Source organism: Myotis brandtii, unplaced genomic scaffold, assembly GCF_000412655.1.
Source record: "Myotis brandtii unplaced genomic scaffold, ASM41265v1 scaffold230, whole genome shotgun sequence".
Lineage (NCBI taxonomy): Eukaryota > Metazoa > Chordata > Mammalia > Chiroptera > Vespertilionidae > Myotis > Myotis brandtii.
In genome coordinates, this window is record NW_005358650.1 from 8,010,549 (window position 1) to 8,032,938 (window position 22,390).

The 22,390-nt window shown below is 35.7% G+C and overlaps 1 protein-coding gene across 8 annotated transcripts in view; it reads left to right on the forward strand.

Moving 5' to 3' along the window:
- The window catches only part of APC (adenomatous polyposis coli), a 109,025-nt gene that overhangs the window by 78,128 nt on the left and 8,507 nt on the right, over positions 1 to 22,390 (forward strand). For 4 of the 8 annotated variants that reach the window (XM_014539900.1, XM_014539898.1, XM_014539899.1 and 1 more), the window contains 9 exons: positions 1,063 to 1,167; positions 5,633 to 5,731; positions 8,463 to 8,841; positions 10,300 to 10,395; positions 11,670 to 11,723; positions 15,730 to 15,869; positions 16,421 to 16,498; positions 16,790 to 16,906; positions 21,627 to 21,841. In XM_014539900.1, the coding sequence (XP_014395386.1) occupies positions 1,063 to 1,167; positions 5,633 to 5,731; positions 8,463 to 8,841; positions 10,300 to 10,395; positions 11,670 to 11,723; positions 15,730 to 15,869; positions 16,421 to 16,498; positions 16,790 to 16,906; positions 21,627 to 21,841 (1,283 nt within the window). The remainder of the gene's footprint in view (positions 1 to 1,062; positions 1,168 to 5,632; positions 5,732 to 8,462; positions 8,842 to 10,299; positions 10,396 to 11,669; positions 11,724 to 15,729; positions 15,870 to 16,420; positions 16,499 to 16,789; positions 16,907 to 21,626; positions 21,842 to 22,390) is intronic. The other 4 variants (XM_005866457.2, XM_005866456.2, XM_014539903.1 and 1 more) reach the window with 3 other exon arrangements.

Genomic DNA, 22,390 nt, shown 5'->3' on the forward strand with positions numbered 1-22,390 from the left:
GTAACTAACATAGCAGATGCTCAGCAATTGCTTATACATCAACATCTGCAATGGTGTTACTGTCAAATCTTTGTGGTTTTTATAGGTTTTGATTCTTTTTGTTTCTAGATTGACTTTGTATGTCTCTACTTTTGTTGAATTTTTTCAGCTGGTACTATTTTTTCTATTTCTGAATTATTGGGGCTATCTTACTTTTAGCCTACATGTAAATATACTAGTTTATTGATGGAATTAATTTTTGGTCACATTATAAATGGTATAGGAAAGCTTGATGTTTAAAGAACTTCCAGTGAAGCCATTTTGTGAAATAACTATCCACTATCTTGTCACATTTTTTAAATTATAATTTTTATTTTAGAGTGTCATTTCCCTAGGGCAAACACATTTGTAATTGTTTCTATAAAAGATAATGGGAAAATTATTTTCTTTGATTCTTCAGTGTTATTTTTACAAAGTGACTGCTTTATACTGGATATAAACTATCTCTAAATGATTGCTTTTACTGGATATAATGTCATTTTCATTTCATATAACAGATGGTGGTTACATTAGAAAAGGTTTTTAGTTTTATTTATATCAGAATCTAAGAGCTTATCTATTTGTTTAATATGATTTTTATTAGCATATACTGTATATCTATATATTCTATGTAGAGTATACTTACACAGAAGGTATTTATAAACTTAGATAATAGTTTAAGTGTTATATTTGCAGCTCTGTTAAATGCCAGAATTATGTGACCTTGCAGATTTGTTCTAGTTGGGTTATATTCCTGATAGTGATGTGAGCATAGCTGGTGGAGGATGGTGTTTCTGTGAGTCTCAGAAAATCCTTTGTCTCGTGCAGCTCTAATGCTCAAGGGACACAATTCACTTTCCTCTTACCGAAATAGTCGACTGCCAGCCATGCTGGAGGTTATGAAGTCTGAAGTGTAGTAGTTCCATGCCTTTGTAAACCTGTATAATTTATGCATTCAGGGCTTTAAAATAAAAAAGGGAAAAAGCTGTGAGCTAAAAAACACACCATTTTTTTTATGTAATGATGTTAACTCCCTGTTAACAGAGGTCATCTCAGAGCAAGCATGAAGCTGGCTCACATGAAGCTGAGCAGCAGAATGAAGGTCAAGGAGTGGCAGAAATCAACATGGCAACTTCTGGTAGTGGTCAGGTAAATAAATTATTTTATTGTTTTTTAAATAAGCTATTTAAATATTTTTTAAATATGGTCCTCAGAATGATCTGTAAATCTTGTTTGTTTCCTTAGTCCTGAATACATATCTTCAGAAGATTTGGTACCAAAATGCTATCACTTTTCTTTATACATCTAACAATAATGTTTTCAAATTTTTAAAACTGTTTCATAATGTAAATTGTGTGTTTCTATTTTAGTCTAAAATGATTGGTGTGACTAGAGTTTTTTGAAAAATAAAATACTAAGCTGCATTTTAGTTATTTGTGTGACTTGACCTAGTTATTATTGCTTTCATTGAATAGATTTGCTCTTTCTCTAAGGCATTCTTTGCAAAGACATTTTTATGTTTTTAAAAATGATCTTAAGGACTTGCTGTAGTTCTTGTTTTCTCTTGTACTTCAAGATTACATAAATCTAAAAATCCAAGTCTTATCTTTGAAAAGATTATTTTAATGCTCATAAAAAGTAAAGAGATGTAGCCTGGTTGTGTTTAACTATTGTTACATCATTTTTAGCAACATTATGGAAGTCAACTTGATTTTTTTATTAATACAGAACTATTTTCTTACTGTGCTGCTGTTAGTTTTCTATTAATTTTATTGGATGCATCCTAATATGACAGAATTTTTCTTTGGGGTGTTCTGTATGGCCCATATTGTTTCAATGAATATTTTTATGCTGTAAATGAATGATTTTAAAAAAATAGAATTTCACCGAGTTGGTTTTAAGGTAATTTTTCTACTGTTGATATAGACTATTTCTTTAGTATCTATGTTACTTTTGATATTATTTATTTAAAAAGAGCATGCTTTTGTTCATTAAAATGTAAAGCTTAAAATCTTTCATACTTAAGTATTTAAATTTATTTTACTAAGTTAAAACAAAAAGATACTTCACTTTAGTATTACTAGTTAGCGTTGCAGTGGGGAAAACTCTAAGTATGGATGGTAAATTAGTGCAAAAGAAATTATATTTAAATAGCACATTTGAGTTACTTCTTTGTAATTTAGGGAATTATATGGGAAGCTTATGTGTTTCTACACATAAGTAGAAAGGAGGAAAATTACTTCTTGACAGAAAAAAAATTCTCTGCTTAGGATTAAACTTACCATTAGTGCTTTGGGTCATATTCCAATTATTATATACTTCAAAGCCTTACCTAGCCAATAATCAGGTTATCCATTAAAAAATAATAATTGAATCCTTATCACACTTCTTTCATTAATTCTTTCATCAGAATTAATCCTAAGTAGATTACATTTAATGTCAAAAATGAAAACTATTGCCCTGCCAGTGTGGCTCCGGTTGAGTGTCGACCCAAGAACCAAAAGGTCACCCATCAGTTCAATTCCCAGTCAGGGCACATGCCTGGTTGGGCGCATGCAGGAGGCAGCTGATCGATGATGTTTCTCTCTCATCAGTGTTTCTATCTCTCTCTCTCCCTCTCCCCGCCTCTCTCTCTAAAAATCAATGGAAAAATATCCTCACGTGAGGACCAAATAAATCTGTTAAAGCATGGGCAAATGACATGAACAGAAATTAAAAGGAACTAGAAATGGCTTGTAAACATGTGGAAAGATTATCAATTTTATTAGTAATGATGTATAAATATAAGCTACAACCAAAGTAAAATATTTTTGGAGGCCATTGGATTGGCAAAGGTCAATAACACTCAATGTTGCTAATGGTTAACTGTCATCCTCATATACTGTCTCTATTTGTGCAAAATGAATAACCTTTCTGAAGAACAAATTTTTAATATGTATCTAAACTTAATGTGCCAACTCTGTAGCTCATTATTGCAGCTTCTAAGATTTTACACTAATGAGGTAATCAGTCAAGAGTGCTCACACATATTTGAAGAGATTCATCATAATATTATAACAGCAAAAATAGAAATAATCTGAATGTACATTAATAAATAATTAGTTAAATTATCCATCAACTGTGGATAAGTGGTCAAGTAGCTCTGAAGTAAATCCCACTTTCCCACCAACTAAGAAGCAAAACTTTAGACAAGTAAATTCTGAGTTTTAGTGTTTCTTCTTAAAAAAAAAATCTCTATATATAAAAGCCTAAGCGACCAAACAACCAGTCACTATGACGCACACTGACCACCAGGGGGCAGACACTCAATGCAGGAGCTGTCCCCTGATGGTCAGTACGCTCCCACAGCGGGAGTGCCACTCAGCTGACTGACCCATCCCAGTGACCCACCAGCCCGGTGGCAGCCACTCACTCTCCCAGTAGTCCTGCAGGTACAATCTCCAGAGAATGGGCCAGGCACTGACCCGCCACCAGGAAGTCAGCCTCAGGCACCGCGGCCACTTCCCCTCCCTAGATGCCCCACAAGGAAGAAACAATATAAAATAGGCCGCCAAGTGGCTCCCAACAACTGGTGCAAATGTCAGCGAGACGGATCCGGATCTCGGACTGGCAAGGGCATCCCACCGCCCGCCTGGAGGGTCAATTGTGTCTCAGGTACTCCCCCAACCCCCCTGGGGACCCTGAATTAGTGCACCGGGCCTCTAGTAAGGTGATACAGTTTTGAGAATTAAATGCAGTATGCACTTAACATAGTCCCTGGCATATAGCAGATACTTATTAAAGGTAACATTATTGTTGTTACTAGTAACTAATAATAGTTGTGTATTTTTTTTAATTGATTTGAGAGAGAGAGGAAAGGAGAGGGTGAAAGAGAGAAACATTGATTGGTTGTCTCCCATACAACCAATGAAAGTGGGGGGGGGGGCGGGATTTGAACCTGCAACCTGGGTATGTGCCCTGGCCAGGAATTGAACCACAATCCTTCAGTGCACAGATGATGCTCCAACCAACTGAGCCACACCAGCCAGTGCAGTTATTTTTAAAAAAACGTATTTTTGTGCTAGATGCTGTATTAGACTCTGGAAATAGATAATTGAAAAAGACAGATAGTCCCTAGCCCAGTGATGGAGAACCTATGACACGCGTGTCAGAGGTGACAGGCGAACTCATTTTTTTGGTTGATTTTTCTTTGTTAAATGGCATTTAAATATGTAAAATAAATATCAGAAATATAAGTCTTTGTTTTACTATGGTTGCAAATATCAAAAAATTTCTATATGTGACACGGCACCAGAGTTAAGTTAGGGTTTTTCAAAATGCTGACACGCCAAGCTCAAAAGGTTCGCCATCACTGCCCTAGCCTCATGAAACTTACATGGTACATCCATGCAAATGTTAAAAATGACAGATTACATCTGTTAATATAGAGTTCTAACTTTTAGTCTTCAGCCTTGCCTTTTTTTCTAGTATATTCTTCACATTATAATCAGAGTGATCCTTCTAAAACACAAATCTGATCAAATCACTTACTTGTTTAGACAATTCAGTGGCTACCCACTCCCCATAGAATAGTATGTAGTTCTTTATGTTATCAACTCTTCCAGCAGTATTTCTGTTTGCCCTATTTCTCTCCAGTCTCTCAGCTGAACTTCTGCAGTCCTTAAGTATGTCCAAGCCTTCCAAATAATGTTCCCTGTGGCTGGAACTCTCTTCTACTTTGTTCACTTGTATGTGTTTTACTCATCTTTCCCCTCAGTTTTAAATGGCATTTCTTTCAGGACATTTTCCTTGTTCCCACCTCTGTGAAATATATAAAGTTGTTCTCACAGCATTTAATACAATTTGTTGGTTTAATTGTCTACTTGCCTTTTTAAAGACCTCCTCTAATAGAAGTTTCAAGCAGTCTTCTCTATACTTTGAGCTCCCAAAGAACTTGGACTATACTGAATTCACAGTCAGTTTGTGGTAATTTGAAGCATTTCATCAGTGGAGCTTTCTGTCAATCAATTTATGTTTAACTGAATGTGTTTGCATGTCTTTGGATCTGTAAAAAAAGTATTACTCTTAGAATTTCTTTAATATTTGGTTTCTTCTGGAGTGTAATTTAACTGTCTTTTGCAACAAATCTCCTTTTCGTCAGTTTTTCTCTAAAATTTACTTAATAAATTTATAGGTAAAAACATTCCTTTTGAGCAATTATAATGTTCATGCCTGCTTTTTCTCTTTTTTTTCTTTCTTTCTTTTTTTTTTTTTTTTTTTTTTTTTGGTTAATCCTCACCTGAGGATACTTTTCCATTGATTTTTCAGAGAGGAAGAGAGACAGAGAGAGAAACATTGATGTGTGTATCAATTGGTTGCCTCCCACACATATCCTGACCCGGGTTGGGGATCGAGCCCATAACCAAAGTACAGGTACGTGCCCTTGACCGGAATCGAACCCGTGACTCTTCAGTTCGAGAGCCAATGCTCTATCCAAGGAGCCAAATTGCCTAGGGCAATGTTCATGCTTTTAATGCTATAGTTAGCTGTCTACTGTAAAGAGTACTTTAACATGAAGTTAGCTATATTTATATACAATCTAAATTACACTATCTATAATTTGCTTAATTTCTAGAGTTCGGCTACACGAATGGATCATGAAACAGCCAGTGTTTTGAGTTCTAGTAGCACACACTCTGCTCCTCGGAGGCTGACAAGTCATCTGGGAACCAAGGTAACAGAAGATTATAAACCTGGTCACTAATACTATGAATACTTCCCTAATATTCGTTAGATAAGTCACTAAAAACATTCTTTCTCATCTTTTAAATAGAGGAGAATTTTGATGCCATCATCACAGTTTCTTAAAGAAATGACATCTTTTTATACAAAGGAGCACAAAGGGAGAATAGGGATTATTAAAAGTGCCAAATTAGCTAGTTTTTTTTCATATTTTTTTCCCCAGCCTTATCCACTTCTCTGCCAGTATCCTAAGCTCCAACCTCACTGGCTTACTTGCTTTCCTGAGCTCTCCCTTTATCCTCCACGTCTTGCCTGCAGTGGCACGCATCTTCATTGTCTACCTCGTCTCACAACAGCTCTCAAAGCTTTAGCCAGCCTTCAGAACTCTTCTCAGGCTTGCTTCTTTACAAAACATTTTCTGATTCCCATGGTCCTCTCACCTCCCCATGTAGTCTCTCTGCCTCCTTTGAATCCCTACAGTGCATGAAACTGTCTTGGAGAACAGAGACTGTCTTTTATGTATCATGTGCTGCATCTAGCACAGAGCCTGCGAATAATGAGTGTTTAATAAATATTTATTTAAATAGATGGAACAGTTATTGAAATTGAATGTTATCTATTGCTGATAAGTCAGCTCTCTTAGGGTCTCTCAGATGTTAACAAGTATCTTAGGACTTGGGAATAGCATAGTCTTGGACTATGATCATAGTCCAAGATAACTGGCCAGTGTAGCTCAAAAGAAAGTAATTATTTTATTACTGTTTTAAAGCCAGAGACTTTAATATTATATTAACAAAGGATGAAATTCTAACATTACTAAACAATTTGTTTTTCATTAAATCTAAATAATTCCATTAATTGTTTTCATAGCATATTCTGTATACTCTTTATTTTAATAATATAATGGCTCTTAGGAAAAGCATTACTGAAATAACTAATATTGATTTAAGAAATGAATTTTGGAGTAGTTATATTGTTAATATAAGACCTAATTCTTTTAATAACTCAAAATAGCTACTACTTGGGACCTTTGGAATGCTAGTAACTGTGCTAGGAGTTGTATGTATGTTATCTCTAATTTTCTCAAACTCTATGAGATATTCTTGTTTCTCTTTGTTAAATGAGAAAACAGATACAAAAGTGATTCAGGCAGCCGTTGTATAATTAAATTGGACTTCAACCCCAGATCTATCCAACATCAATACATAGTTTTTACTATAAAGAAAATCTCTAATATTCAACATTACTGTTGCATGAACACTGACAGCTATAATACCTTTTTCTTTTGAAGTAATTTATGCATCATACAAGAGCTTCCTACATTTTTGAATGCCAGCTACTAACCTATATATGTATTAATTCATTTAATCTTCAAGAGAAAACCCTATTAGGTGAATTCCTTCATTTTGCAACTGAAAAAGTGGGCTCAGAGAAATCAGATAACTTGTTCGTATCACACAGCTCACTCATAAGTAGTGGAGCCAGAATTTGAAAACCCATTTATCCATAATTCTACACTGCCTTCCTAAAACCTTCATATCTAAGAGTAGCCTGTGTTTACACGTTTAGAGTAGTTTCTTAACCTAAGCACTATTGACTGGATAATTCTTTGTTGCATTGTAGCCTGTTTAGCAGCATTTCTGGTCTGTACCCACTAGACACCCATAGTACTTCCTCCTGTAGTTGTGACAACCAAAAATGTCTCCAAGGCATTGCCAAAAGTTAAGAACCACTGATTTATAGACATGATACATTCTTTATATAATACTCTCTACTTTTCTTGAGCTTTAAAATGAAGCTGATCATAGTCCAAGATAACTGGCCAGTGTAGCTCAATTGGTTGGAGCATTGCCCTTACACCAAAAGGTGGCAGGTTCAATTCCCAGTCAGTGCACATACCCAAGATGCAAATTCCATTCCCAGTCAGGGGGGAGGGAGGGAGGGGGAGGGTGTACAGTAGGCAACCAATCGATGTTTCTTTCTCTTTCCCTTCTTCTCTCTAAAATCAATGAAAAACATATCCTTAAGTGAGGATTTTTTTAAAAAAGATAACAGTACTGTTTCCTTTTTCTAATTGCTTCTAAGTAAATCCTTAGACTTTATTGTCAGAGAGTCGATGCTTAGCAATTGCTTTTAGAAAAGATTGTATGAGAATCTTTGCTTTGTACTCTTTATGTAATCATAGCATTCTTTTTATGACAAAGTGTTTTTTATATGTGTAAGGGAGAAATCTTATAATTTTAACAATACTATTATAATCTTTTGAGGGTTAGTGATTGCTGAAAACTAGTACTTAGTAAAAATGATTGTTGAAAACTTTTATATTTATTAATTATAGTTCTAGATTAAAAGAAGTAAAACAAAATTTTTAATTCTCCCAAGAATTTAGATAGACCACCTTCCTCACTCTGTGAGTGAAATTAGTTGATTTTCATTCATTATAATCAATGAATTATCATGGGCTGATCCAGATAAACACAATTTAAGTATGTAAGAACCTACTTCCTCTTTCAGCACTGTATACTACCACTACTATTATTTACTCATACAAACAAATTGGTGATGATTATATAAATTTTGAAATAGCGTTCATTACTTCATCATGGAAAGAGTTTTTTGTTTTTTGTAATGAGTTACAATAAATATCCCATTCATCACTTCATTGGTGTTGGCTTTTGGATATTAAAGTCATAATTTTGTTTCTAAACTCATTTGGCCCACAGGTGGAAATGGTGTATTCATTGTTGTCAATGCTTGGTACTCATGATAAGGATGATATGTCACGAACTTTGCTAGCTATGTCTAGCTCCCAAGACAGCTGTATATCCATGCGACAGTCTGGATGTCTTCCTCTCCTCATCCAGCTTTTACATGGCAATGACAAAGACTCTGTGTTGTTGGGAAATTCCCGGGGCAGTAAAGAGGCTCGGGCCAGGGCCAGTGCAGCACTCCACAACATCATTCACTCACAGCCTGATGACAAGAGAGGCAGGCGTGAAATCCGAGTCCTTCATCTTTTGGAACAGATACGAGCTTACTGTGAAACCTGTTGGGAGTGGCAGGAAGCCCACGAACAAGGCATGGACCAGGACAAAAATCCAAGTATGTTCCCTATAGTGTACATCACAGTGCATGTTACAAAACAAATGTAAACGTTTTTAAAAAGAAAACTTTTAGTTTGTATGTTGTCTTTATGAATAGGACAGGAAATGTATATTAGCCATCTACGCTACTAACATAGGTTAAAGCTTAAGTCTGTTTTAAGTCTAAAATTAAGAAAAATGTAGCAAAGGAAAATGTTATATGCACTATGATGCAGCAAAGAAAAAGAACAGGAAATCAAGAGAGACTTACGGAGTCATAGCATAGTACATCTAGGATCTGAGTAATTATGATGCCCATCTCTTTTATTTTATAGATGAAGTTCAGAAAAGAAACTTTACATAAGTTTTTTCAGCAAGCCATTACCTTTTACATTTGCATATCACTCTACTCAGTAGATACAGAGCTGTTATATCTGTTGTTATTTGATCCTCACAACAACCTTTGAAGTAGGAAGGGAAGGTATTATCTCCATTTTACAGATGAAGAAACTGAGACTCAGAAAAGCTAAAGATTTGCCTGTGGCATCACAGTTAGTAAGTGGAGCCAGGAACAGAGGCCAGATTTCCTGATTCTCAACTCAGTGCCCTTCCTACCGCACCATCCTGCTCCAGGCAATGGGTCCCTATTGCTGGGGGTGATCAGCCACCCAGCTCTTTGCTCAGGAGAGACCCTTGGCCACCAGCCCCTATCCCTCAGACACAGGGAACATGGGAGCAGGAACCCTTGGGCACATAACTTCATTCCTGTAGCAAGAACCAAAATTAGTAAGTATATAAGGTAAGATTTTCCTTTCGCCTGATAAAAAAAATACACACACACACGCACACGGCACCTCAAAAAAAATTAAGTAGAATGAATTATTATTGCTTCTGAAAAATAGACTTGCTTTTTAAATTTTATTTCAGGTAACAAGTTTTGAAACCTTGTGCATAATACTAAATGTGAAGGTATATTTTCTTGGATACCTTTTCTTTAAATTTTTACTATCTAGTATCTGTCAATATAGTAAGTAAACTTTCTCTACTAGGTTTATACTAGCTTTCTCTACTACATTTGTACACAGTGATGTGCTTCTAACCCACACTCATGACAATAGTTTAAGTAGAAATTATAAATAAAATTAATTTTATACCAAAATGTTTTTATTCTTTCATATAGTAAACATAATTTTAAATTATTTTAGTTATAGCAAAAACCTGCAAGGGTCTTATTCTAACAGACTTGGTCAAGGGCAATTGAATGGTAAACATTTTTATGGAACCAAGAAAAGCCTTTTACTCATATTTTCTTTTCCATGTTGGTAATATTTATTTATCTACTCAGCAAATGTTTATTGAACCATTAAACTGTGCATTAGGGATATGTTAGTGAGCCCTGTGTATTTTTCAAGTATAATAAACATCATTTCTTTTGAGAAAACAAAGCATTATGGTTTATGTCAATTTTATTTTTTAGTGCCAGCTCCTGTTGAACATCAGATCTGTCCTGCTGTGTGTGTTCTAATGAAACTTTCGTTTGATGAAGAACATAGACATGCAATGAATGAACTTGGTAAGACAGAAATGTTTCTTAATGCCATAGAAAAATACTAAAGATTTCATCATTGTTGAAATTGAATATAAGGCCACTAACATATTACCAGCTGCTTCCTCCTTGTAGCAAATGATGATAGTCTGATTTCCAGAGAAGAAAAGGTTCTAAATAATAGAAGCTGCTACCCCAAACTAACTTGGATTTTCAAAATCTCAGTTATAGATTGGAAAAATTACTAAATAGGCCACTCCTTGCCCCTATTGCCAAGGTAGACCCTGTGTGACAGCTGACAGGGAGGGTAATTTGAATTATTTTGAAATGTGGAGCTCCTTCATTGTTCCTGAACTGAGTCACTTCTGATGCACACCAGAAGATACTCATCTACCTTTGTGGTTATCAGTCCTTTACTGGATTTTCATGATAAGCAGCATGGTATCTTTGAAACTGGTTATTATGGAAAAGCATTATGCTTTAATTTAAATCAGAAACATTCTATTAATTTTGGAAGGATTACACTTCTTTAGGTATGTGTTATCACACACTCTAATCACACCTACATTTGTGCACCCCATTTTTCATGTAACGGTTTTTCTTTGATTTCTAGGTTCATTTTGCACAGGTGATATTTATAAATTGCATCTTGCTGAGCCATCTCATGTGAACTGGATCTCTCTAGTGGTGCCACAAGCAAGACCGTACACTGGGTTCCCATCTTAGTGTAGCTGTGCCCTGGCTTTTTGTGCTATTTATGTTACATTGCATTCCAGCCCCCCCCTTTGTTTTCCTGTCACCCTCATCGTTATCATTCATCATTTATCTTAAAAGTGACAAAGTCATGAGACTTTACAGAGAATCTGGACAGCCAAAATGAGTGTTGTCTCCTTCAGAGTCATTACTTCGGGAGGCTATGTACTTCTGATTTCGGGCCTGTCCTCCGGCCATGCTTTTCTTCCCACAGGCCCTAGCAATTGGCCCACCTGAATCTCTCCTTCCCCCACCACCTCCCTCAGCCTCCTGTGGAACTGAGTATAATCTTAGGAGTTCTCCCCACCTCAGTACAGTCTTGACATTTGTGAAAGTTTTATGTTTGGATGGATTTTTTAAAATACTATTAATAATGGGAAGGGGTTAAAAATAATAAACAGAAAAATTAATCCAAGCTTAAGCTAATGCCAAGATTTTTCTATAAATGTTCCTGTGTTCCAATGGACTGTAGACTAGGACTGACACATTAATCATCTGAATTTCAAAGTAAATCGTAGACTCAGTATTTGTTCCTCTTCCTTCTTCAGGTAGGAAGGCTACCCGGGGCATTTCATCACAGGAGCTAGGGCAGGGGCTTTCAGGTGAGGAGCAGGATGGGGCATCTGGGGGTGTGACTGCTGGGACATAGCACAGAGGATTGCCTTCTTCTCATTCCTAGCCTCTGAATTTGCACTGAAACAAAAGAAGGATCAAGGTTTGTGGATTGTGGAGAAATAGAGTAAGAAAGCATCAAGTATCTGACTATGAGGGATAAGGAGGGGGAAAGTCCCTAATAGGCGAAGGGAAATTCCTAAACCCAGTCATCTGGGACTGTCATTTGTCCATACAAGAAGATTCTACAGCTATCAGGGTCATATAAGTTTGCACCTATTAGTACTGCAAGTTTTAGACTCTTAACAGTAGTGATATATTTACTAATTTATTAATTCTTAGCTCTGACCCAGAAACTTTGCTAGGCACTAAATATAAAAAAAAGGTTAAGACTTAGTCCTGACTTTTCAGGAACTCATGGTTTATTTGCATTAATATTTCCGAAACCAGATCATAATGAACACTAGAGTTACTTGTCAAACCATGTAGGTACTCTGGCCCTGTAGCAACCTGGCTTAGTAAAGCAATCTCCAGGGGGGGGACCTAGGAATCATATTTAATAAGTGACTTAGGTAATTCTTCTGGTCAAGATATTTTATGAAACACCAATCTATAAAACATTGATGCTGGGCCCCTGATACTTATTTTAGAATGAGGCTAATGGTGACTATCTAAACCAAGTTTACACACACACACACTTTAAAAATTATATCATCTTTCTGTTATCTTTTTTTGGATTAAAGATTCTGTTGAATGTCACCAGAAGCTGTTGGTCCTTTACTACCTATAATGTTACGAGATACCATATTGGGTACTATTTGGTTCATATGGGCCCTATTTTCTAACATAGGCTCTAAGGAAAATATAGAAGGACATGCTCATTATCTTTGCATTTTTCTCAGAGCAACCTATTTTTTTTTCTAACAATCATGAATTTTCATATTTTTACTTACCTGAAACATAAAGCGCTCTCTCTTTTATCTGATATCCTAAATTCTATTGAATGTTCTTTTCTCATTAGCCATGTTCTTCATGGTTTTGTTCACATTGGCCATATCCTTCTTTATTTTTATTTTTTTCAGAATCAAATCCTAAGATTTTGTAGTTTTTCCATACAAGAGTACTCAACTCTGCTCATTTAGTGCCTTCTTGGAATCTTTATCACAAATATCGCTATGCTGGGCAGGATTTAATGTAGTCACAAAGCACAGTATGTTTTGTTTTGGTTTTGAGAGTCTGCTTTATAATGCTCAACATTTTGGTGATTTCATCAGTACACAGGGCCACTGTCTTCAGGTCAACAGTGACACCCCACCCCTGACCCCTGCCCAAGGTCAATTTCCTGGGTCAAAACTCTCAGTTCTTTTCCTGGCTCCTCTTCTTTATCCAAGCATCACATGTAGAATTCCTCAGAGCTCTCTCCAAGGCTCTCTTCCTCTCTCCTCTCTCCATAGGCAGTGTCTTCCACTTCAATTATAATGTTTTTAAATTTACATCTTAATCCAAGTTCTTTCTCCTGAGTTTTAAATACATTATCAAATTGGTCCTCTGACATCTTTACTTGGAAGGTTTTACTGACATTTCTAACTCAGCTGCCACAACTGAAATTTTTATCTCCTCCATCCCCAGATCTCTCTCTCTTCCAGGGTTTCTTTTCTCAGAAAATAGCATTCCAATCAACCCAGTTGCTCAAGCCAGAATCTTGAAAGATATCCACAACTCTGTCCTTCTCTTCTATAGCTAGTAACTGAGTCTTTAATTCTGCTGCTTAAATATATCTGAAATTACTGCTCTTCTTTTCATCCCCAATTCAAACCACTATCATCTCTTATATTCCGCAGTACTTTGTCTTACTTGTCTCCCAACTTCCAGTCATAATCTGTTTTCCTACTTGAAGTCCTTAGTATGGTACATAAAGTCTTGCATGTTCTGGCCTGTACCCATTTGTAGCCTCCTGTAACCTTGATGCTGTACAGTGGGGCCTTGACTTACGAGTTTAATTCGTTCCGTGACCAAGCTCGTAACTCAAATTACTCGTATGTCAAATCAAAAAGTGAACGAGTGAGACACGTGATGCTGGGCTGATGTTGTGGCGTTCACTGTGACGTTCGCTGCGCCAACTAGCGGTGGGGTATCTGAAGCTGGCTCGTAACCCGAATTTTAGCTCGCAACTCAAAGCAAAAATTCGGCCGAGAGACGGCTCGTATCTCGAAAAACTCGTTAGTCGGGACATTCGTAAGTAAAGGCCCCACTGTATATTTCAGGCCCAGAGGCCCTTGCACATGCTATTTCATCTGCCTAAAATGCTTTATTATTCCTACTCCACCTTTTTAGATACTCCTTCATCATTTAAGTCTCAACTTAAACATTATTTCCTCAGCCTTTTTCTTGATCTCCTCAGTCTAAGTCCAGCTGTTATTTTGTCCTGTACTTACACAGTCCAGCACACTTTAATTAGTTGTTCAGTGTCTGTCTTTGCTGTAATCTATAAACTCCATATAGACAGCGACTGTATTTTGTTCACTGTTACATATATTTTCCATCATTATGGGGAGTTGGAGGAAAATCTTCCTAAATATGATTTGGATTTTCCTTAACCAAATTAATTTTCACTTACCTATATTAAACTTATCTGTCATTTCTGCTAATTATAAAAATTTGTGTGAATCTTCCTATACTTAAATCCCCTGGCCTGGAATTCTTGATCCAAGATAGAACTTTGTCTGTTTTGCAAACTTGCAGATTCCTCTATATACTGACCCTTCCAGGTTATTTGCAAAATATTAAATGTACAGGTTCTCTCAGATTAATGAACTGACACTTTAGACTTACAGTATCCAAGAATTGTCTGTTTGTATTCATCCTTTCTTTTTCTGTAACCCACTTCTCTGTGACAAAACAATATTCTCATTTCCACAATGATTAATATTGTTGATGAATAATATTTGAGTAGCCTCCATACATTTTTATTTTTGTTCACCCCCTCACCATTTTGCGTTGCCTTTTGTTTGTTTTGTTTTTACTACCCCTGCCTTTATGTCTTTTCCTTTCCTTTCTCATCATTTTTCTCCTTGCCTTCCTAGTGTTGACCACTGTGGGCATTGTTGAGCATACCCAGTGGTGGGAATCAAGGGGAAAGAAAATACTAAATCCTAGTATAGTTGGTATTTGACACCTGTGAGTATCAAAGAAAAGTAAACTTTTTAAAAAATATGAATAAGTAGTTTTATAGAACTTAGTATCAAATTGAACAGATAATTATTTTTCAGTTTAAAAAATAAGCTTTGCCCTAACCGGTTTGGCTCGGTGGATAGAGCGTCGGACTGCGGATTGAAGGGTCCCAGGTTCGATTCCGGTCAAGGGCATGTACCTTGGTTGCGGGCACATCCCCAGTGGGGAGTGTGCAGGAGGCAGCTGATAGATGTTTCTAACTCTCTATCCCTCTCCCTTCCTCTCTGTAAAAAATCAATAAAATATATTTAAAAAATAAATAAATAAAAATAAAAAATAAGCTTTGCTTCATGCACAGTTTAATTGGTAACTTTCCGTATTCTTAAGGATAATTATTCAGCAGGTAAAAAATATTAAAGTAATTAGGCAAGTGTTTGCAACAATTAAGAGTGTAAAGTCCTAATAATAAAAACAAGTTACCTGTTTACATTCAGGAAGACCTAGTGTTAAAAAATAGCCTTCTCCATCATTGACAAGATAGAGTGTATGTGTAGTAAATAGAGTGTAATGCTCATTTCACTTAGTAAGGCAAGGGCTGGAGGGTGGAGAAACTGGCGAAAAATGGGATAGTTGTCAGTTGTATTTTATAAATGTATTACACAAAAGTCCTATAACATTTTTTGTAGCTTGTAATTCTAAAGACAAATTTAAACCATGTATTCTCATGCTTGAGATTTTTTTTTCCTAATATTTAAGTTATAAACTTGGTACCAGTTTGTTTTATTTTAGATTATTGTCTTTTTCCTCTTGCCCTTTTTAAATTAGGGGGACTACAGGCCATTGCAGAATTATTGCAAGTGGACTGTGAAATGTATGGGCTTACTAATGACCACTACAGTATTACATTAAGACGATATGCTGGAATGGCTTTGACAAACTTGACTTTTGGAGATGTAGCCAACAAGGTATGTTTTAGAAGATCCATTTCTTAAGACATCTCAGGTATGATGAGTTAGTTTACTTCATACAAACTACTTTTCACTGGTTTTCTTTTTATCACTCTCCTCATTAAACACTGACTAATAAAAACCTGTATTTCACATCCCACTGTACATCCTTATTCATTTGGTTGTGTTATGATTAAACAAGAGCAAAAGATAGAACTCAGTAGTGGATTTATTTAATTGCAAAACATCTGGAAATCCTCATGACCAGTGTGTTACACACATACTGGTTGTATCCAAATGAGAGAACTTTAAAAATCCTTTGCTTCTCATTTCTTATCATTTATTCACTTTGTTTTTCCAATTTGCCAAGAGAAGAACAGATAGCAAATGATTAGGGGAGTATTTTTCTCTCATTTATGTAATCTGATTCTAAATCTTTTATGGGTAAAATATTAGCTATAATTAAAGTGGGACTAGTACAACTGTATTTGAAGTTTAGTAGTCAAAAATGAAGCACACCTTCAGGTTGCCTTGTGACTGACCCTTTGTTCCATGTCTGATTTTTGCAGGCTACACTATGCTCTATGAAAGGCTGCATGAGAGCACTGGTGGCCCAACTAAAATCTGAAAGTGAGGACTTACAGCAGGTACTACTTAGGATTTGAATTGTTTTTCTCGGATATTAGCTGGTGAATATCCTGATTTAAATTAATTTAAGCTGTGACTCAGTTTTTAGTATCTCATGTTTAAATTACAGTTATATTCAGTTATATTAACATCAGAATAAAGGAAAATAATTATAGGAATTCCTTTTGACATCATATTAGCATTTAAGAGGAATTTCTTAATAGATTTCTACTCTGCTAGCATTAAAAATAAAAAATGCAGACAGTATAAACCTTTTTAATACAAATATTCTAAACTCGATTCATTTGCAGGTTATTGCAAGTGTTTTGAGGAATTTGTCTTGGAGAGCAGATGTAAATAGTAAAAAGACATTGCGTGAAGTTGGAAGTGTGAAAGCATTGATGGAATGTGCTTTGGAAGTTAAAAAGGTACCTTTGAAAACATTTAGTATTGTAATATGGTTTCATCCTTAGATACTTTTTTGTCACCCTCTCCCACACAGATTTCCTAATTCTTGACCTGTTTATCTCACCAGTCCTTAGTCTAGACTACTCCAAGCTCCTGAAGTATTAAGATGGAAAAGATTATACTGTAGCCTACTGTAAGTTGAACTTTCTCAGACTCGCCACTGTTGACATCTTGGCCCAGATAATTATTTGGGGGGACTGAACTGTGCTTTGTAGGATGTTTAGCAGTATTCCTAGCCTTTACTCACTAGATGTCAGTACATCCTCCCCTCAATCCTGACAGGCAAAAATGTCTCCAGATATTACCAAATGTTCCCCAGAAGGGAGGAAGGACAGAATCGCCCCCAGGTGAGAATCACTGGTATAAGTGTTGTCTCTGTTCTCTTAAAATCTCAATCCCCCACCCTAGCTGGTTTGGCTCAGTGGATAGAGTGTCAGCCCGCGGACTGAAGGGTTGAGTTCAATTCTGGTCAAGGGCACCAATTCCCTGGCTCTGGCCGGGGTACGTGCAAGAGGCAACTAGTCGATGTGTCTCTCTCACCTCAGTGTTTCTCTCTGTCTCTTCCTCTCCCTTCCATTCTCTCTAAAAATCAATGGAAAAATATCCTGGGGTAAGGATTAACAAAACAAAATAATAAATCTCAATCCCCCAAAGTTCTCAAATTTTCATGGTCAGCTTAGCAAGAGGTGATCAGACTCACTCACTCAAGAGTGAGGAATCCCCAAATATTAATTTGTTTGTAAAAGGAAGTATGTCCAGGTGGGATATCTATTTCAGAAACTACGTTTTTTAAAATTATTATTATTAAACTTGAAATTTGAGAGGGACTAAGCAAGTCTTCTTAGCTAATTCAGGTTTCTTTTCACCCAACCAGTCCTCCTGGAACGACAGCCTACATTTTCTTCCTTTAAAATTTTCTTTTCAGAAAAGGCAAAACATTTTGGTTTTTATTGTTCGTTTATTTATGTATTTTTGCTAAGTTATATTATTTTATACCTGGAAAACCCAGTAAAATCAACTGAAAAATGATTAGAAATAAGAAACATTTAACTAAATAACTGGCTATAAAGATAATATTCAAATATATTTAGGGTCTGCATGAAGATACCTTTAAAACACTGCTGAATTGGCAGAACACTGGTACTGATGCTGCAGAAAAGAAGATACTTGAATGGCCATTAAGCACTTGAAAAGATACTCAACAGCATTAGTCATCGGGGAGAATATAAATTAAAACTACAGTGAGATATCATTACACATGGTATATTGGTTAAAATTTAAAGATTGACCAAGTGTTGTCAAGGATGTTGAACAGCTGAAATTCTCATGCAATGCTGATGGGAATGTAAAATGATATAACCACTCTTTGGAGAACATTTGTCAATGTTTTTAAAGGTTAAACATATACCTACCTTAAAACACATTTTTTACTCTTTAAATATTTACCCAAGAGGAACAAAAATTTACATTCACACAAAAATTTATACACAGATGTTCAGCAATATTATTTGTGGTAGCCAAAAACTAGAACTAAATCTAATGTCCATCAACAGGTGAATGGGTAAACAAGCTGTGGAATATCCAAAATGGAATACTATTCGCTATAAAAAGAATGAACTGAAACATGCAGTAATCTATAATGACAGAAATAGACCAGTAGTTGCCTGGGGTTGGGGTGAATTACAAGGAATTACTAGGAATTAAAGTAAATGTTTATTGTCTTGATTGGCGTGATGGAAGCATCAAAGGTGATCAAATTGCACACTTGAATGTGTTCAGTTTATTCTCCAGTTATACTTCAATAAAGTTCAACAAAAAAAATGTACTATACACATTTTAAGATTCCTAATTAACCAACCCTGCATGTTTTCAGAAAGAGTTTATGATTTATCTGTATTACGAGAACTTGTACTGCTGCTGAATACTTTATGACTTTATCATCTCTCAAGGACCTTAGAGACCTACGTACAAACTGATTGCAGCAAACCAAGCAAGCTAGATTTAAAAATACATCCTTCTGGGGAACATAAAAGAAAACTATCATAATAAGTGGAAAGACAAACTCTGTTCTTATAAAGGAAGAGTAGTACTTTAAAGATCATTTCTCCCTAAATTCATATATAAATTTTAAATGCAAGTCCAATCTTGGAAAAACTGGCCCATCAGAAGTTTACGATACCCAATTTTGATTTGGGCCTGCTTCTGGTTAGCAGCATTAAAATTTATTTGTTGCCTCTTTTTCTACATCCAGTCATTGTGAACATTTCTCTTTCTCGGGTCATCATCTTTTCCTCATTTTCATTTACTACTAATGACCTAGAAAATCAGAACTACCTTTCATATTTCCCTTATATTCCATCATTTTAACTTCCTTCAGCTGGCTTTTACTCTTCTACACAATAGAACCTTTCCTTCACCTGCAGTCTGTGCCCCAAGTGTTACTGTTCACTCAAAGATGTTAAGTCTCATTCTCTTGTCTTTTATATCTTCTTGACTGGATAGAGAGAAGAAAGCCTTTTATGTTGCATCTATCTATAGAAAGCCCTATTTCTTAAAAATTAAAAAAAAAATTATTCTAATTCCTTCAGTTTCCCTTCTTCCTGTAACAGCCCAAGAAATCTACTCCACTTTGTTTCATAGAAATAGGTTTGCATCTTTTCTACCCAAAGTAAGTTGTCAGCACCCTCAGGCAGGTATCAATTTGCAATGTTTGTATCTTCTGGAATACCTCTAACTGTGATAGTGGAGTAGATTTCTAAGTCACTTGCTCCATTTCTTAGCTGGTATACCTCCTTCAGTCCCTCCTAATTCTTCTTCTAATTAGTAAAATCTAGATTTATACATTAACTTGTTTTTTTTCTACCTACACCTATATTTGATAATTTATCACACACCTTATTTTGAAAGCCCCCTCCCTTTGTTTTTGCCACCTGTAATTTTAGCCTCTAACCATTTGTTCTTGTTTCCTCTAATTCTAACTGTAAAGCTTCTTTGAAACAAAACCCTCATCCCTCTACAAGTAGTCTTATAGAGAGCAACTTCTATTTTCCTATCTTCAGTTCTCCTCCTGGGCCAGTTGAAGTTTAAAAGCTCACTCTAAACGCTTGCTGTTTTTTCTGTTCTCGGGATACTTTGAATGTCCCCCCTTTATGTCAGTTATAAAATTGAGTTCTTATCCTTCTCACATCTTGATTGGTGAAAGCATTTCTTCCTGCCTTCTCATAAATAGTATCTAAAACTGTTCCTTGCCTGGCTGGTGTAGCGCAGTGGTTGAGCATCGACCTATGAACCAGGAGGTCATGGTTCGATTCCCAGTCAGGGCATATGTCCCGGTTGTGGGCTCGATCCCCATTGTCGGGCATGCAAGAGGCAGCTGACCAGTGATTCTCTCTCATCATTGATGTTTCTATCTTTCTCTTCCTCTTCCTTCCTCTCTGAAATCAATAAAAATATATTAAAAAAATAAAAATAAATAAAACTCTTCCTAGATTGTTTCATTCATTGAATGTCCTGATAAAGATAATACAGTGGCTATTTCTTAGAGTGGGCCCAAAATGTTTGCTGTGACATTCAAGACCTTTGACTTCTCTGACCTTAATTCCCACTATTCTCCAGAATGGACTTTTGATCTCCTCTCTGTCTTCTTTCTGTTCTTCAGTTCTTTCTTCCTAATTCCCATTTCCATGCCTTTCCTCATTCTATTTTCCCTGCCAGAAGAAACTGTCCCTGAGTGTACAGGTCTTCTACTAAGTTGCTCTCCTGCATGAAGTCTTTTATTTGATTAAATTTAGGTGGAAACTATCTTTCCTTTAGAGCACTTTGTTTCATAGAAATAGGTTTGCATCTTTTCTACCCAAAGTAAGTTGTCAGCACCCTCAGGCAGGTATCAATTTGCAATGTTTGTATCTTCTGGAATACCTCTAACTGTGATAGTGGAGTAGATTTCTAAGGCATATTTATTCCTTGATTTATTTGTAATAAGAGGAAAGACTAGCATCAGGGTCATGGCAGGTTTTGACCAAATATCCTTAATTATATATACAGAGTGTTTCTGTGGCAGTTATAATTTGAGAGTTTTCTATGATATTGTATACCAGGGAGTTCTGGTTTTGTAATTACTTTGTTTCTTTGGGAATTTTAAGGATTGGAGTTTTCCCAGTGTGCTTTCTTTTTAATAAGTTGTATTGTTATTTTTGAATCAACTACATATTAATATGTGTGTGTGTGTGTGTTTTATCCAACCAGAATGTTGTACATACTGCACTTCAACTTGCTTTTTTCATTTAATAATACTTCTTAGATATCTTTCTTTATCAACATATAGAGGTTTTTTTGTAGTTTCTTTTATCCTGATAATGTTATCTTTTCAGCATGCACATCAATTTTGTTGCTATTATAAGCTCTTTTAAGGTATGTGTGTACTGTCTAAACACTAAAAATAAATTTCAGGAAGGTTATTAGTTTAATGCTGTGTTCTGCTTTTATTATGGGGATATCAGTGACTTCCTTCCATTCGTTATTTTATGAAAGTTTTTCTAAATGGGAAATTCCTAATAATTTACTGGTGAAGGGTGAGCAGCAGAGGACGGAAAAAAAATTTACTCAGAAGAAGTAAACATAGAAGTTATGAGGGACAAATTCCAACTCTAATTAGATGACACATAATTTGTTTCTTAACAGGAATCAACCCTCAAAAGTGTATTGAGTGCCTTATGGAATTTGTCAGCACATTGCACTGAGAATAAAGCTGATATATGTGCTGTAGATGGTGCACTTGCATTTTTGGTTGGCACTCTCACTTACCGGAGCCAGACAAATACTTTAGCCATTATTGAAAGTGGAGGTGGGATATTACGGAATGTGTCCAGCTTGATAGCAACAAACGAGGATCACAGGTAAATACAGAGTTTTATATTACTTTTAATTAGTGTACAATTAAATTGGTGTAGAATTCAGTCCCTCAAAAAGACCCATTTGTTTTGTGTAATTATGCAAGTTCTAAGCCAAATTATATTTATTGTGGTGAAAAAGTAACTAATTTCTAATTTACTCATTAGTAATAAAAGTTTATAGTATCATAAGATGTCTAGAAATGAACAAATGATGGCTAAGAGGTATAATGTATATATAGAGGAAAAAGTTAAAATCACAAAAACAAAACCTATAGATATGATCCAGATAATATAGTTGTTTACATTTTTCTAATGGTGTCTTAACATCAATAATCATATTATTTAGCCAACAGCCACTCATCCAGTCTACTAGACCTGTGATACCTAAGAGAGCACCTCAGATACAGAGCACACATTTTCAGAACTTGGGCTCTGTATAATGCCAACAAAAATATTAATATTTTTCACAGCATATTCATTTTATTCAACATTGTTCTTCTCTCGTTTTCAAACAGATCATGTAGTCCTTTTAGTAAAAGAACCACACAAATA